This window comes from Anoplophora glabripennis, unplaced genomic scaffold (genome assembly GCF_000390285.2).
Source record: "Anoplophora glabripennis isolate ALB-LARVAE unplaced genomic scaffold, Agla_2.0 scaffold217, whole genome shotgun sequence".
Classification (NCBI taxonomy): Eukaryota; Metazoa; Arthropoda; class Insecta; order Coleoptera; family Cerambycidae; genus Anoplophora; species Anoplophora glabripennis.
Genome location: NW_019416331.1, coordinates 251025 through 269061, shown reverse-complemented (window position 1 = coordinate 269061; position 18037 = coordinate 251025). Strand labels below are relative to the sequence as shown.

The following is an 18037-nucleotide window of genomic DNA, read 5'->3' as shown; positions in this document are numbered from 1 at the left end:
TTATCCACTGCCTAAACGCACGCGTTATGTAACCTTTAAAAACATTAAAGTCGCAGTTAAATCAAATATTCTAACAAAAATACTTACGGAAATAGTTCAATGTCTCTCGGATCTGATCCGGTGACAACTTCAAATCGGCCTCGTCTATTTCCAGGGCGGGAGATGGGATGAACCAATCCTGATTATCGTAACCTTTAACAAAAAGAAAACACTGGCTAGTTCCTCATCGTTCTTCAAACATCCAAAATGACTTTGTAACGTCACTATAAAACTAAACAACTGTTCCTCGCACTTATCTCTATAAAACTAATACCTGCATTATCAGAAGACACCATATTACTAAAATAGAAGTGGAGACGAGTAAACAATATAATGTGCAGCGTGTAGATAAAAATTAGACCTTGGCAGGCTTACTTTTCTGGAAGTAGTGCAAAAATAAGGTACTTGTTCGCGCGAATATGCAACGGTTATTAAATTAAAAATGGCGAGTGACACTTTTATTGAGCCAAAGTCAAGGTTCACGTTTATGTTGGGTCGATAAAGATTGTTTATTGAGCAAGTACAGTTGAACTAATACGAAGCTATAACTAATGATATACCAATAACTGAAATATTACTTTATTAATACTTTAAACTTTAGCCGGTGAACACATTAAAAATGCAATTTGTATTTTTTAATAAGATAACAATTTTTTTACTGGTCTGATAAATGACAACATTGCTTTTCTTCCAATCAACTTCACTCTTAACATAGCCTTTGGCCCGTTTGTAATTCGACGAGATTTTGTACAACTGGCAAAATTTTTCAGGGGCACTCTGCAAATTAAAATTTAGAACAATTTCCATTTTTTCAGCAAATCGTCCAGGTATGCCGAAATTAAATTTTGCGTTGTAGTTATGTGACAATTGTTATAAACTGTGATTGCTGCACAGATTAAAGAAGTATATGTATAGTATATTTTGGCGTTTTTAAGAAAGAACAACTAAATGTTACAAGTATATCGACAGTATTTTTCACTACATATATATTCACTTATATTATGACTAGATATCGGAGGATTTGTGGCGACAATCAAATAAATAAACAGCATTAATCTACATTATGCCAGTAAGGGGCAATACGCGTTGTAATAGCAGGCATAGGTCAAATCTGTGGCAAGCCGTGTTCCGCTTTACGTACAAATACACAATGATACTGACGGTCATAAAAACACGTGCCATACACTCGACCAAGCAAAGCGTTAAACTCACTCACACACGCACAAACGACAAAGGCAGGCATTAAGATGCCGCTAGATACGTACCGAATAAATTGATCGATGCGAAGCTTCAGATTAGAGACATGTACATGTTATTGTTCGACGACGCCGATAGTGGGATTACTAAAATATATTTCAAATATTCTTATAATGTGAAGCGTGCAGTTATTATAAGAAGGCAACAGTTGTCACTTTTTGTTTGAATAAAATTACATGAAAGAGAATTAATAAGATTCGAACTAATCAAAATCTGTTTGAGGTTATAAACGAAATGCGTAAACCCATATGCAGTATTCTGTACAAAATTTATTTAATGTACTAAATATTTACTAAATTAGGTAAATAAAATTACAAAATTAACAAGAAACTGTATCAATTTTTACCTAGAAAATTTAATGTAACTTAACAAAATCTCCTGTGGTTACAAATGGGCCTTAATTAATAAACTATTAAAGCCAAAAGAATACCCCCAATTTTGTAATCTACCTGGTCTCTTATCATATCTATTTAAGTAAATAGATTGGCTAAATCGGAAGCTTTTCCTAATTTTAACCTCAATATGTATAAACTGTAGGCAGCTAATTATTTATTTATTAACAGGTGTGCAAATATTGAAAATTCACGCTGAAATTATTAATTAGTTTTCCTGTTAAGTTTACCAGGTAAAAATCGTAAAGCACCCTCATATAAAACAAAGAAATAATAATTATACACTATGGACAATGGGCTCATTCAGCAATTTTTTTTATTTGCTTAACGGAAAAGTATTGCAATTTTAAGGTTATCTGCAAAAAATTAGAATTTCGAATAGCCTACAAGTCGTCCAAAAAAAATCATAAACTGGCGCACTGAGTATCCGCTGAACCGGCCGGCGCAGGTGTGACGTCACCGCATGGGAAACCGATGCCGCATGCTTGCGTGTGTCGTCTCGTCAGTCAAGTCGGGTAGTCGGGCTTTAGTTGCCTGTTAAGTTTCGATTAGTACGTTAAGATACCGAATTTTTAGCAATATGCAAGACACAGAATAGAAATACAAATATTGTATCGCTCCCCAGTGTGAAAGCACTAGTGTGAAGACGGTGAAGACGCCTAAGAAAATAATAGTATCCCCGTAATTCTGTCGTGCGGATCTAAAATCAATAGTCTATTAATCTCTACTTTGATTTGTTTTTTTAATACATTTTATTTAAAAAAATACTATTTTGAAAGCAACAAAACTACCTGTGTAATTTAGGTACGAAATAAGTATTTATATGAAAATACATAATAAATGTAATATTATTAATATATTTATAAGATATTAAGTAGATTTTATACAATTTCCATGGGAATAAAAATAGTAATAAGAATTTTGTATTTAATTAGGTAAATCTTTGAAACCTGTGACAGAAACGGTTTAGTAAAATTAAACGTAAAATCCTTATTCTTATGTACTATTCTTATTGTAAAAAAACGTCAAAACTTTCGCTACAAACGTACTTTAAAGAAGCTATACACGTTATTGAAACGTAACCTTTGCACTTTCACTCCTCTCATCTAGCACTGATAAAGTCGTGGTTTTTATTAAAAAATCTATAACCATTAACAACAAACCTACTTCTAGCAAATTAGAAGAATCTGCTTTTACGAAATTTGCTTCCATTTTTTAAATTTAACATGCACAAACGCTAAAACATTCTGTAGAATGCATAAACTCATCTGGAAGTAGCGCCAAGCCTGACCGTCCCATGCGGTGACGTCATTGCATCGCCACGGCTGAGACAAATATTAGCATTTTAAAAATCTTATAGTTTGAAAACCGCTCAACGGATTGGGTTGAAATTTTCAGTATCGCCTAATCATGAGCAATACTTTGTGTATACAAAATAAGAAGGTTTTTGCAAATTTACTGAATGACCCCTTTAGGAATGTTTTTCCATGTTTCGTCATTTTACTGTCTACAAGGACAGAAATCTAGGTATTTCGTAAAAGAAAGTTCCAAGAAACAGTCCATGGGTTATATAGCTCACAATTAATTTTGCTTTATTTGAAAACTGTTCATAGTTCACAATAGTTTAGGTACCATAAAGTTGTAATTGGAAGAACTAGTCATAAATAGATATATTTATGGAACATGACGTATTTTATTTGTGGAATTCCCGATTGCTTTGTTGTATTAGGCAAATAAAACAGGTGTTAATCTCCAACTTTGAATACCAATAAGGTTATTAAATTTATAGGGCATCGCTGGTAGAACAATATTGCAGTAAAATAAAATGCCAAATGAGAAGCCATGACAAAGCAATATTTATTTATTACATTTAAATTTAATTAAATGCATCCTGATCGGCTTCGCTGCCACGGCTTCCAATGCGATATCGGCCTATGGATTCATACTTATACTTATTATGTCCTTCCTTGAATTTCGTCCCAAATTATGTTGTTATACAGTGGAAAAATTGTTCTAACTGTTCCTCGTAACAATAATGTTTAAAAGACGTCAAAGAAATGTTTCTTAATCCTCCATTTCTCATAAGTAATTAAAACGCGATTTTTCTTAAAGGATTTTCATTTATCCGAATAAGACCCAAACGTACTAAAGTGTCACATTTCAACGTCTTTTCTAAATAAAGTATTTACAAACAATGAAATAGATCATTCGCGTTATCTAATCAGGAACACAATCAACACATCAATCACGTGGTGTAAACAAACAAACGAAAATGGCAAGATGGCCGAAATTTTACATGTAACTAAATCATATTTGTTTTCGACCGTTTTCTTTTTTTAATTCATCACAATCGTTATCAGCATCTTAACATTATTATTATATTTGAAGAATATTTTAGTAATTTAAGAGTCACGTAAACACGATAAGTGCGTGTACGGACTGTAAAGATAAAGAGAATTGCAAGTAAAATTCCACAGAAATTACAATTTACATTGTTTTACGAATACATTACGAAAAATAAATGATACAGGACGGAAAATATATCTTGGGAAAGGCATTTTTCTTGAAACCGACTGAAGAAGCCATTCTGAAAATACAGGATTCAAAAAATATATATATATTCTCACCAGCCGATGGCTTTCCAGTAATTTTTTTCTCATCCTGTACATTAGAATTGGCAATGTAAAAGCTTCCATTTTAACTTTTTTTTTTATCACCGAAACATAAATAAATATTTGCCTGAACGAAACACAAACATGCGATAAATATAGATTTATTATTGCAATTATCTAATTTTAACTACCATTTAGTATTTAATTTAAAAACAAAATCCGAATGATTGTTTATTGAATAAAATTGCATAATATTTTAACATTTACCTTAACGTTGTGTCATTATTAAGGCAATCAATATGATCAATGTCCATGTGTCGAAAACTTGAATTCAAAACACATAACTATCACTATTTAATGAAAATATCAACTCTAAACAGAACTAAAGTCAAAGACATCACCGGAACACGGTCGAAGAACTACTATTTTATCCAGGTAGTAAACCTGTAACGGAGGTGTACCCCCTATAAAACGATAAGGCCTAATCTAATACCCACAGACTGTAAATGGTGTCAATAAATTTTATGTAGACTGTAGAAATTTTGTAGGCCATATAACATAAAATTTTATTTTTAATTTTTTTCTTTACATATTCCATGCAGAGTATGTAGATTTTAACATTAAACATTATTTTGTTGCACTGCAATCAAGACTAAGAAATCATCACCATTTTGGTATTTTATTACTTTATAGTTTATAGGGTTAAAAATTCTAAAACAAACGAATATAAAAATTCAATTTTATATAATCTACTGGAAAAATTTAAGGAACAAAATAATTTCGTAATTTTTTAGTCATGTTTGAAACGTCGTATACAGGGTGATTCACAAACGGTGACCAACTCATATTCTTTGATGAATTTTAAGGGCAGTCTTTCGTATAAAATTTGTATCTAGGACGCTTCGTTAAGAAGATACAGGATGTTAAACTTAAGAAAAAGTATTTTTACTTTTTTTAAATAATTTGAAAACTAGTAACTGAAATAATTTGAAATGGGGCACATGTATTTATGTAAACATTATCCAAAAACTGAGGCCTTTCCCTAAAATTTATATGCTCCAGTGACGGAGACACAGGGTATCGGTGGCAAATTTTTCTAACAAAAATAGTACGCCACTGCTTTACAGCAACAGTCACGATATTTTCGGATTTGCCTTTCAATTTTCTACAAATTACTACTCTCTTATGTTTTTCGAAAAAGGCCTGATTTTTGAGTAAAACTTAAAAAACGAACTGAAAACACTTCGATATTCAAATAAAATGCGGTTTAAAATTACATAGTAGGTTGCGATAGCTACTTCGACATTCTGAGCAGTTAGAAAACAGAATAAATAATGATTTTCATCAGATTCAAGCAACAATAAATTTCGAACAAATTACATTTTCGTTACTAAAAGGATGACGCGCCTGTGTTCGTGAAAATGGAGGTATTTTTGAACATTTATTCAAATAAAATCATTAAAATGATGACTAATGTTATTAATTTCTTTATCCACGACTATTTTATAATGTACCCATTATACGTCTGTTTGCTCGACCTTAATAATACCCATTAATCACGGCAGTGATTAATGAGTCATTAATCACTACTGTCAGATGCTTCCTTAATTTAGCTATAATATTATATTGTTCTGCTACAAACAATCCGTTTTTAAAATTTTATCGTGTAAACCACTAAATATTTTCAATTCAGTGCTGTACATATAAAAAAAAAAAATTAAAAAAGTGAATTTTCCTAGACCGGATTCGAACCCGGGACCCGCGGTTGGAAGGGAAAGAGCATCTACACTGAGCCATCAGCGACTTCATTTGTACGAGTCGTATATCTGTTTCTTAACATACCATGTTTTTCGAAACATTTCAAAAAAAACTTCAACAAAAATATTTAGTAGTCGTGGATAAAGTATAGTATTCTACTCCCGTATAATGGGTATTATTCACTCGGTGATTTAGGCCACTCGCCTGCGGCTCGTGGCCGTAAACTTCACCTCGTGAATAATACCCATCATTATACGCTCGTTGAATAATATACTATTATTCGAATAAATGTCACCTAAGTAAAAGAGTTTTCAGTTCGTTTTCTAAGTTTTTCGAAAAACATAAGAGAGTAGTACTTTGTTACCCTAAAGCAGTGGCGTACTATTTTATTTAGATACCCTGTATCTCCGCCATTGGAATATCCAAATTTTAAGAAAAGGCCTCAGCATGTTTACATAAATACATGTGCCTAATTTCAAATTATTTCACTTACTAGTTTTTAAATTAAACATTTTTTTAAGTTTAACACCCTGTATCTTTTTAACGAAGCGTCCTAGATAAAAACTTTATATGAAAGTCTCCCATTAAAATTCACCAAAGAATACGAGGTTTTATTTTTGGTCACAATTTGTGATTCATCCTGTATAAGTGAAAGAAGGTTGTCGAGATAAAAAATAAATATTTTGAACCTTTAAGTCTATATACTTCGTGGTCGAAATTATGGAGAGTGACTCATCGCTAGCTCTTGGACTAGTAAGGAGGGTAAAGCGTGCGGGGATCGAAAATCCATAGGCGTATCAGTTTAGAAGGCAACAAGATATAGAAAATACGGAAAAAAGATAATAAAATATAACATCTATTATTATTTTTAGACGTTTTATCAATATTGTCCAATAAATCCTAAAGCGGTTTTGAACAAATAAATTCTCTACAAGGAAATTGTTTTCTTCCTTGAAATTAATTTGAAAAAGTACAAAAAAATATGGCTTTAATTAATACTTTCGAAAAGAATTTCATTTATTGCCGGCAAATATTGTTATAAAAAATTAGTTATCTATTATTAAACATGCTATTATATTAATTTGACAAATCCTGATATAGGTAATTATACCGTAATACGTAAGTTATAAATTTTTTATATCTTAGTCGTTTATTTAATATCGATTCTGTGGCATTTTACAGATAAGACTGAAGACGTGACAAAATTAAAGTTACAAAACTAGTAGCGATTAATAAAAGGTGTTTAAGAGATAAAAACTTTGTTTTTTTATATATGTAATTTTATGCGTTATTTTTAATTTACAAACAGATATTATTTTATTGTAGCAAATACTTTTGTGTGTTGATTTGGTGGATGGATTTGATAACATTGAAGGAATTGCAATGAAGAAAAGCAGTGATGCTGATTGATAGGCGTATGTTGCCACTGGAATATTCTAAAAATTTTTACATTTTCCGTTGGGTTTGAAATTTCCGCTTACTGTCACAATGCACATTCTAAATATTTCTAGGACTTAATGAGATTCAAATAAAAAAAAACTGCGGGTCTCATATCTTTTAACCTATTTTCATATTGTAACAATTATGACTTACCCCCAAACTTGGTCAAGGTGTCCGCCCTAAGCTTATACCTAGGTATCTGCTCCTCCAGGAGGCTGATGATCTCTACCTCGGGAAGCGATTCTCCACTACACAGCTCTGCGGACAAAAGAACCATCATTAATAACAATCCGCGATAACAGACAAATAACAACAATTACATCACACGCCGCTATCCCACAGCCAGTGGATCGCACGTCAATTACGCACATAAACAAGCCAGAGACCACCATCCAAGTAGTCCGAGAAGCGTGGTAACAAAAGAACGGTACCGGCGAAAAAAACAACCCGCGCGAAGCACGCTAGATTACGTTCTGATTGTACGATTAATCAGTTACTTAAGTGAGATAACACCGAGAGATAGAAAGTAATAACAGGTTAGAAAGTAAACCATGGCTGGGAATGAAAAGGTGCCGGCGGAATGGGCCGTTCAACTTTGCGGGTGGCGAAGAAAAATTAATCAACAAGTGGACGGATGGTGCAGGTCGTGGTCGATTTGCATTCCATAATTTATAGCTGGCGGATATAGCGAATAAAAAACGTCATAAAAGCTACCGTTAGGTCTTTCCGATCTCAATTGAAGACCAAAGACCTGGGCAATATGTACCAGGTTCGGTCGTTACAAAGCAACTCGACATTGAAAAACTTGTTCACATATTTATTTAGCCATACCCATATACAGGTCTGGTCGAACTAAACGTGGAGGTGGTAGAAATGTATGCGCCCAGTTGAAGAATGCGGATAAACGGCGCACAAACACAGCCGCACTGGGCGATCGGCCATAAATTTCAGTTGTTAACAAATTGCCTAGCAGTGCAGTGCAGCAATGCCGAATTTGGTGTGGTTTTTTGATATGTCAACCAAAATTAGGCATCAATATAATAAAATTGTTTGAGGACATAAGTAATTAAAATATGTTGTTGGCCAAATGAACATACATATAATAGAAATTTACTACACATTATATACAAATTATTATTTTTTACTTTTTGCAGAAAACTTTTTTAGGGACGCCTATGAAACTCATTAAATTTTATTGCAGGCGTTTTTATACATGTTCAACTGACTTCGGAAAGACTATAGCTGATACTGAGGCTTTGGTTTCCTCTCCAAGTTTCCTGAAGGTATCTATTCAGTAGACTGAGACGAAAATAACATTTATGTTTTGAGAGAAAAAATGCCAAATTCGTATCAACTAAACCGTAAAAAAGTAATTATTTTCGCATATATAAGTAACTTTTCTCAAATTTCCTCAAAATGTAACTTCTCGACTATCTTTGTTATTAAAATACAAAATATTAAAAATAAGTTTATGAATACATTAAACTGTATAATATATTTGTTATCGGACAACTCAAAAAACGAAACATTGTAATTTCTCGTTAATATGGGTATTCTGACAAACAATCCGTCAACGGAGAAGAACGTCAAGCACCTGATTCATATACAGAAAGATCCAGAAATGAGTACAAACAATTTTTTTGGGTGATTCTACTCACAAACATAACGATGTAATTTAGTATAACACTTATTCGTTCATTAATTTAAAAAATGGCAGGTTATGTAACCCCGTTAATATTGAGTTCGATTTTATTTCCAAAACACCATTTTCACAAACTGAATATGTATTTATTTACTACTACAGGACCTAATAGGAAATCATTGATTAAAGAATAATTTTCTTTGTGATGTAAAATAAATTCTAAAAATGTTTCATAATTAAAGACTTTTCAGCAATTTCTGAAATTTGAAAAATCAGTTCTTCCTTTTTTGTGCGCCGTGATGGTTTTTCAAAATCGATTTTCGTAGGCTTTAATTTTTGGAGGATTATAATACCAGACATGATTAATAGATTAGATATATTTAATCGCAAAAATTCATAAAACAAAAGTATTTTTAAATAAAACATATAAGACATACACGACAACTTGTTTAATTGATGTTTAGTTTTATCACCAATCAGCATTTAAAAATCAGTATTTTATAGAAAAGTACAATACAATATGTAATTTACAGAAACATTTTTTTTAATTGCCGATAAACAAATATAAAAGAATTTACGACGATTGTGATGGTTACCACAGGTACTCATACTCCGTTAGAAATAACAAAGTTAAGGTAAACATTGCCTTATGCAAATTACATTCTACTGTGGGAAAATTTTGTAATGTATTTTCTTTCGTCTATTATTTTATGGAAATGTGGGAAACTGCAGACAATAGCTGAATTTCTTAAGACATGCATATGAGACAAGATATAAAAGGCCAAGAATAGCTGTGAAAATATAATAATATATATAGAATATTGGTAAAATTATACTTTTCTCCTAATCTACATTATAAAGATAAGATAATTTTCACATGACCCCAGTGTAGGTTCGCATATAATAGTACAGTGTCATCTAAACTTTAAGAGGTCGATAAACTTTAACATTATTTTTTCTGCATTTGGTGGATATTGTTAAAATTCTAAAGTTAAATAAGGCTATTTAGTTATTTAGATGACACCAAAATAGCTTCATAAATTTGCAAAAACATCATCAATAAATGTATGCTAATAACACAAAAATACTTAAACAGAAATAAAGATTTCCTATTCGATATTAAAAAAACGAAAATACTTTTTGAAAACAATAAATGCTGCAAATAAAATCAAAACGACTTGGAGTTATATAAAAAAATAATAAAGTAAAAAACAAGTCAACAAGAAATGGCAAATGAATTTTGTTTGTTTTATAGTAAACATATTTCGATATTAGGTAATATACAGTGGGTAAGTTTAACTAACCCTTAAATTTAGCCTGATTACAAAACCGGGACCGCAAAAAACAAGGGAGATTTCAACGAATATAAGAAAAGAACCATAAATTCTTACAAGACGGATGTTCATGAAAGTTCTAAAATAAAAAGAAAATGTGTCTTTTACCCGACATACCTGCGGAATACACAGAACTTAAAGAACACCTTCAGAACAAGTAAATCTAAAGCTCATGTTCAATTTTAATTTGTCAACATGCGACATACAAAAGAAAAACATTTATTTTTATGACTGACTATCTACATATACAAAACTACACCACCCAAAATTTATCAATCCGCACAAAAAAATAATCGACATTTACTTATACATATGTCGTTGATAAACACAAAACCATAATTGTTAATCTTAGCTCGTAACTGCTGTGACTAAACTTTATTGTGAATGGGATAATGAAATAATTTAAAGTCAAAGCGCCTGGAGGTGGTTCACGAATCGGTGACAAAAAAATAATTGTTTGCAGCGCGACAAGATCAGTTGTCAAGTCCATTTTTTGTACACAGTGAAGTAATATCGATGACGAAAGAATGATCGACCTGAGATAAATAACTTCTATATGTATTATATGAGATTAATAGTTGCCAAATATACTGATATTGGTAAATTTTGTAATTATTCTGTTTATTCCGCGAATAAATTAAAGACAAAATTAAATTTTAATCAAAAATCTCCTAATATTTACAAGAAAATTAGTAGATTATGTTCTAAAATCAGGGTTTTTCCATTATGAGATTTTAACGAACAATTAAATAATATGGCCATTCATAAAACAAATTATTTTAAGTTATAAGAAATGAAAAAGGAGTTTCAAGAAGTAGTTTATACTTAAAATATGTTATTAAAAACAAACCTTATTAGAGAAAACTTGAACGGAGATTTTTGGGAGACTAATTGGTTTACCCTTTTCATACATTTCTAAGATTATTGAGTAATTGTTTAAAAGAATGACGCCAGCGAATCCAACACTTGAAAAAAAATTATATGTACTTACATATATTATACAGGGTGGTCCGTAAGTAATGGTCCATAGAGACATACTAGATTTTTTACTTCAAAATATTACGATTGGAGCCAATATGCCTTAATAAAATGTTGATAACAAAAAAGATACAGGGTGTCAAAGTTGGAAATTAAAAATTGAATTTTCGTAATAATTATAATATTTTTGAGTGTATGAACGTGAAAATTTAGGGGTAGATGTTTTTGTATACGAGAAATCATAATTTGTTATCTATTTCGATGTATCTTCTAGAGGGCGCCACANTTATTAAAAAAAAATTATAAAGAAATTTAGGTTTTAATTCCAAATTAATGTTCAAGTAACAATAATTAGACGAAAAATCGAGGAGACAGAAAACTATGGATTCTATCCCAGGAAATATTTTTTGTAGACTCTAATTCTAGTAGAATCTATGTGCTCGTATATGTTTTAAGTATGCTTTATTTCTTATAGTAATTCGAGAATCTATTATTTTTACTAAAAAAGTGTCTAAATAAACTAGTCAAACTAGTAAATACTAGTATCCTAATGGACTATTTTCTTTACGTTAAATTTTGAACATTTATAAATACTTTTTTGTGGAGATGGTTTATTTTTATTTACCTATACACAGTACTATTAAAAATAAAAATTTATTTTCTGCTTCACATCCATTGTTTCGTAAACATCACTTTAAGATTGAAAATATTTTATTATTTTGTGCTTAGGCGATGCTGTTATTTATCGTTAACTTTTCTTTCTGGTTGCTCTTGACATATTTGTTTTTCTGTTGGCTTACAATTAGATTAGGTTCCCTTAGGTTGGGTTTGATTAGATTAGTTAAGGTCGGCGAGGTACGATATTAGGGAAAGTATTAAGGCGGGTATCCATTTGTGTCAAATGCCCCGTAACGTAACACCGAACATGTTACGTTACAACTAGTGGAGACGGAAAATTGTTGCATGGTACGTGTAACAAATTTGACACGCGTAACTAATCTGGGACGAACCATCAGTTGTTGATTTTTAGTCGCCGCATCAAAGGGATGCAACAGTACTTTCTGCCACATGTTGAGACGGGGTTACCCTTTTGGCCGTAACATTGCCTGTTGCACATGTGATTTTGTCTTATTTCTTGTTTCGTCAGTCTTTTGTTTATGGTCTGGAGTCAGTCTGTCTTCTGCAGTAACTAGGAAGAGTGTATTTTTCTGTTTTTGTGCCATGAAGTGTAGTAAAGAAAAGATTTCCGGAGATTTCCGTTTCTTATTCTTCAAAATTGTATGATGAATAAAAATATATGACGCTGCTGCTAACTGCAATTGCAGTGACGAATCCATTATTGCAGTCAGGTTCATACTGCAAGTTTATGTTCCTGTGTCGTCTCGTAACCTTATTTTGTTACATTACGGAATGAATGATACGACCAAAACCACACATAAGTAGATATATGAGGCGGGTTCTGGACCAGGAAGTGACGTGGCAAAGTCACCTGGTGGCAAGGTCACCTGGGGTTAAGGTCACCCCAAGGTCATGTCAAGGTCACCTTTCGCAACGAACCGTGTCACCTTTTGCAAAACGCCGTAACATGTTCGTTGTTACGTTACGGAGCATTGCCACAAGTGGATACCCGCCTTTATAGGCCCTAGAACTTCGGGGGAAAAAATTTTGATCAATAAATCGACCAAGAGAAATCGCTGGAAATAGTTTTCAAGTTCGTAGCTTGGCCGCTAGGGAGTTGAATTTATCTCAGTAATGTTTTCTATTCAAGTATATTAAATAGTACAAATATGGATAGCCGGATTCATTGCACATAACTTTTGTTAGTGATAATTTGTTCTATCTCTCGACAGAAAAGGGGAAGTCCCAAATTCAGAAAAATGCATTTTTTTAAGGATTGGCTCATCAAAAGCCCATAATGTTACACCTCGTTTTAAAGGTCGTTTCATGCTTTATCTCCTGGTGAATGCGTAATGTCATTTAACTCAATATGGAAACCTAAATATTTGCATTTTGCCGTCTTATTTTGCATTTTACAGAAATGAGTGATTTTCAGTGTATCAATTTTTATATACAATTGCGGACAATTCTTTTCTAAACAATTACCGAACATATCCAAAAAATTCGTTATTTTATTAAGAGTTTAGTTCTTCAATACAGATATTCATTTTCATGGTTATCAGTCACTGTTATTTGGAAAGTAATAAGCAAAAGTTGTTATTCCCTTGCCGAGTAATTTTTTTTTTGTAGTACAACAAACGTATAACGTAAAAAAAAATATGTGAATGGTTGCACGCTTTCTTCGAAGTTCATCCGTTAAAAGTAAAACATGTAGACACGTCACGAAACTCTTTATGCATCTGATTCAACATAACCAGTTACCTAATGTCAAGTTCGACGACACAAGAAGAGAATGAAAGTGCAGAGATGAATCCAAACCAGTTTATCTTCTGTGAAAGTTCGAAACCTGTCGATCGAAATCGTAATAACCGTATAATATATGTGTAATTTCATTAAACTTACTGCTGGATAATAAGTATTAGAAAAAAAACATTAAGCGTTGTAAATGATACGCTCAACTTGTCGATAATTGCGTTTATAGTAAAAAGTTTCACTACGGGATCGTTTACACACTTCTTTATGATGGATTTAATGATACGACACCGCCATTGATTATTCTGCGACCGAATGCCAGATGTTTGCTAACTTCCTAATCCATATTTTAGTTTCTAATACTCCACCGTATTAGTAGAACTTTAAACATTTACCGATAGGATTGTTTCCTATTTTTTTTCCAAACTTATTATTGTCAATTCAACTACTAATGTTAATATGAATGGCATTCAAAAGCTTTATTTATATTATTTTTTAAACATTTAACTATTAATTCAATATGTTTCAGATGAATGTGTAGGACCTAAATATGAATACAAGTCTGATTTCTTGATGATGATCCTTAGTTGGAAGTAATGCGCCAATATGAGAAGAATCCTTTGAATACATTGAAATATGGTATAATTGAAAAACCCATGAGATCTGTATAGGGAGTATTTTTAATACATTGTTTCAATGTGACATTAACTAACACTGTTGCAGGTTACAGAAGATTTGGAAAAAATTTTTCCTGAAAAATCTCATTTATTCTACCTATGTATTGTAAATAGTGTCGGAATCGAATAACGCAAAGTCGAGAAAATGAATAGTTTTAATGGTCGGTAAATAATGTAATGAAATCATTATTGGTTATTTTTTTTAACTACATAAATTAATAATAATACTGGTTTTGCTTCTTCTTCTTCTTCTTCTACTTCTAGTGGTTGGTCCTAATAAGTCCCATAGCACTGCGGCCTGATTAGGCCTATTGTGCGTCCTAAGTAGATTTGTCCTTTTTACAAAGTCCAAAAGCTTCCTTGCTGACATTTCTCTCGGTTCCTTGGATTCCAAATAGGGTCTCCCAAGAAGCGCCATTCCGTTACGTGCAAATCCCGGGCACTCGTCCATGATATGCAGAGAAGTTTCATCCGCCGATTCACATCCTCAGCAGACCAGACTGTCTATAAGCTTTAACTTATGTAGATGTTTCCTAAACTGACAGTGTCCCGTTATGAGTCATGTCACTCTCCTGAGACGGATTCTGTTCAAACTCAGTTAATCATTCGTTCTTTCCTTCGAAGGATACTCCATGAGCTCCTTAGAATGGCTATGTCCCGGCCTTGAAGTCCAGTATTTCCTGTGTTCTGTCTCAGTCCATTTGCCCGTGCCCGCCTGACCACACTGGGAGATGTGCCCAGAAGGGCTCCGGGCCAATGAACCCTTCCTAGCAAGTTCATCCGCTTTCTCATTTCCACCCAACACAGTCTGACTGTATTGGTTTTGCTTAGTTTACCAGCGAATTTGAGATTATTTATATATAAAAAAAAGGAAAAGGAGCAGTTAAAATATTTATACCTTCCAATTTAAAACATTATGAAGGAAGTGGTGGAAACATCCGTAAAGAGTTTAATTGTTATATTATAATAATTATTATTATTAGTATATTCCTACAATATATTATATTTCAACGGAAAATAAATTTATTTGGCTAAAAATTATTCACATTTTGTTGAAGATTGTATTAATATAAAGCAGTATATTCCTCCGAAACATATCATTTATTTATTTAGCCTAAAGGAAATACTTGTTACAGATAAATAATAATTTTGTTTGAATAAATAATTTATTTGGCCCAAATAAATATTTTTAACATCATCAAATATACAGGGTGTAAGAAGTTTGACTGCCTTAATTTTAACAGACGATAGAATACATTAAAATAAACAAAAAAACCTTATATGACATGGGTCCTAAACTCAACCATTTCCGAGAAAAAAATTATCAAAATCTCCAACTTGATGTACAGAAGTTCTATTAATTAAGGAATATCGACATAACTGTGCGGATGGAATACCATAAAATACAATGTTTATCACTTTTCTGAAGTTCTTTATGCTTAATTTTAAAAAATAATTAGCGTTGAAATAAATTTAACATTCGATAAAATTCATATCGAGCAATGTGACAACGGCGCGGCGGTTAACACGAGGTACTAAGGTGTCCAACAACCAACAATAGGTACCCAATTCAGTTGGTATCTGGAATTCGACAGTCGAAAACTTGCGAGAACGGATTTTTGGAGCTAACCATAAAATAAGGATAAATCCGAGTATTTTCCAGCGAGTGCGCGAAAATTGAATTCGAAGGTGTCGTGCACGCATCGAAAATGGTGGTGGACAAATTTAAGCACAATTTTATTTTTTAATAAACTGGAAAACAATTGTCTTGAAATTTACTAAATGTTTCACAATAATAGTTGTTTACTTTTTTATTATTCCGTAGGACAAGTCTGCCGCGTGCACGTGCACACGTGGTGTGCATCAGCTGTGTAACATTAGGTTAAGCGCTGTTGTCACGTTGTGATGAAACTCCCCAATATTAATTCTCGCAGTATTTTGAAAACTGTTAATCTTACGCCCCTGTAATATACAACCTTTTTGTTAATTTATGATTACTCTATCACATGCTGAAGTAATGGCAGTCTCAAACTTCTTACACGCTGTAAATGTTAACTTCAATCTAATATGTTCTATTGTAGACGAGTTTGTTTAACATCTTCGAATATATTAGATGTTTCTAATAAAATTATATTTATTAGAATCATAGCCAAAACCAGCATTTGTTTTCTATAAATGAGTGGATACGAGTTATTTTTGGCCTCTGAAATAAAGTTCCGATCATAAACATGCCGGCAGATGGTTTGTTTGTCTGTTTTTAGCCACTTTTACTCATTTTATAGCGCATTTCAGATTTAGATGGAGTAAAAACGCAATGAGGATAGCAATGTCACCCATTTGCAAGGAAGGTAAAGCCCTTGAAGATAATACATACTGCCACGCCACACGCAGCTGGAGAATTAATACTAAAAGTGTCAAAACATCAAATAATTTTTTAGACAAATTATAAGTTATTGATGTCACTACATTGTCAATGAAAGAGATAAACTACTATTTACATAGTTTCCTTAACTGCCTGGCAGCTTGCAAAACACATATATTGGCATTAATTTTTAACACCTCAAAAACGAAGCGTATTGTATATGCAATTTTTAATACCTATATTCAATTTTCAATGTTGTTATTATAATATCAGACCATCCGTGAACGTGTTAAGCGGCTACTCATTAACATTGGGCGCTAATGGCACTGCCAACTTAGGAACATAATAATTTATGCAGAAAGTAAATTTAATTCCCAGCAGGGAAACATAATCATAAAAGTAATTAAGCTGTTATTAACTTTACTTTACATAAACTTCTGCAAAAAATTAAGGGAGCAAAAAATTTTTTCGAATTTTTAGTGATTTTTCGGAATGCTGTATCTCAGTTAAATATTATCGTATCAAGGTTTTTAAAAAAAGCATTTTAAAGCGTCGAATGTCTAGTTTCCAGATTTCTTAGCTCAAAATTTTTAGGAGCGACAGTCATCGCGAAATTCTAAGAAATAAGACTAAAAAAATGTTTTTTCAATTTTTTGGGTTTTTTTTTCACAGTCCACGGGTTTGGAAAAATTTTTTTACACAAAAATCATGATATGGACTTCTCTACGTAAATTTGACCCGGAGATATTCGACTACGAATACAAAAGCATCTTTTTGGTTTTAACCATCGATATCTCAGCAACTAATGATCAGACAGAAAATTGACGGGCAGTTTCGAAATCTCGAATAAACTTCCTACAAGGCTATGTAGCGTTCTTGGAAGAAAAAAATTTTCTTTCATCCTCGACATTAACTTGAAAAAAGTGAAAAAAAGTGACTTTTTGACTTGTTTTGCTAAGTCGACCGCATCTTTGCTAATATCGATGGAGAGTCTAATGCTTGTACGAATTTTTACACCTCGATGTACCCCCAAAAGCTCCGTAAATTGGCAGATCGATCTATCGAACGGTTTTTCCGGACCGCTTAATCAAAATTTCAGAAAAATTTAAAGGAGCAAAATTTACATTTCTGAGCACCCTGTAACGTTCGTAAAAATGAAAAATTTGATTTTTTTTC

The 18037-nt window shown here is 32.3% G+C and overlaps 1 protein-coding gene across 1 annotated transcript in view; it reads right to left on the bottom strand.

Moving 5' to 3' along the window:
- The window catches only part of LOC111691398 (trafficking kinesin-binding protein 1-like), an 83448-nt gene continuing 65411 nt past the window's right edge, over positions 1-18037 (bottom strand). The window contains exons 5-7 of the mRNA XM_023454136.1: positions 7652-7756; positions 88-192; positions 1-11 (exon numbers count right to left, since the gene is read on the bottom strand). Coding sequence (XP_023309904.1) covers positions 1-11; positions 88-192; positions 7652-7756 — 221 coding nt within the window. The remainder of the gene's footprint in view (positions 12-87; positions 193-7651; positions 7757-18037) is intronic.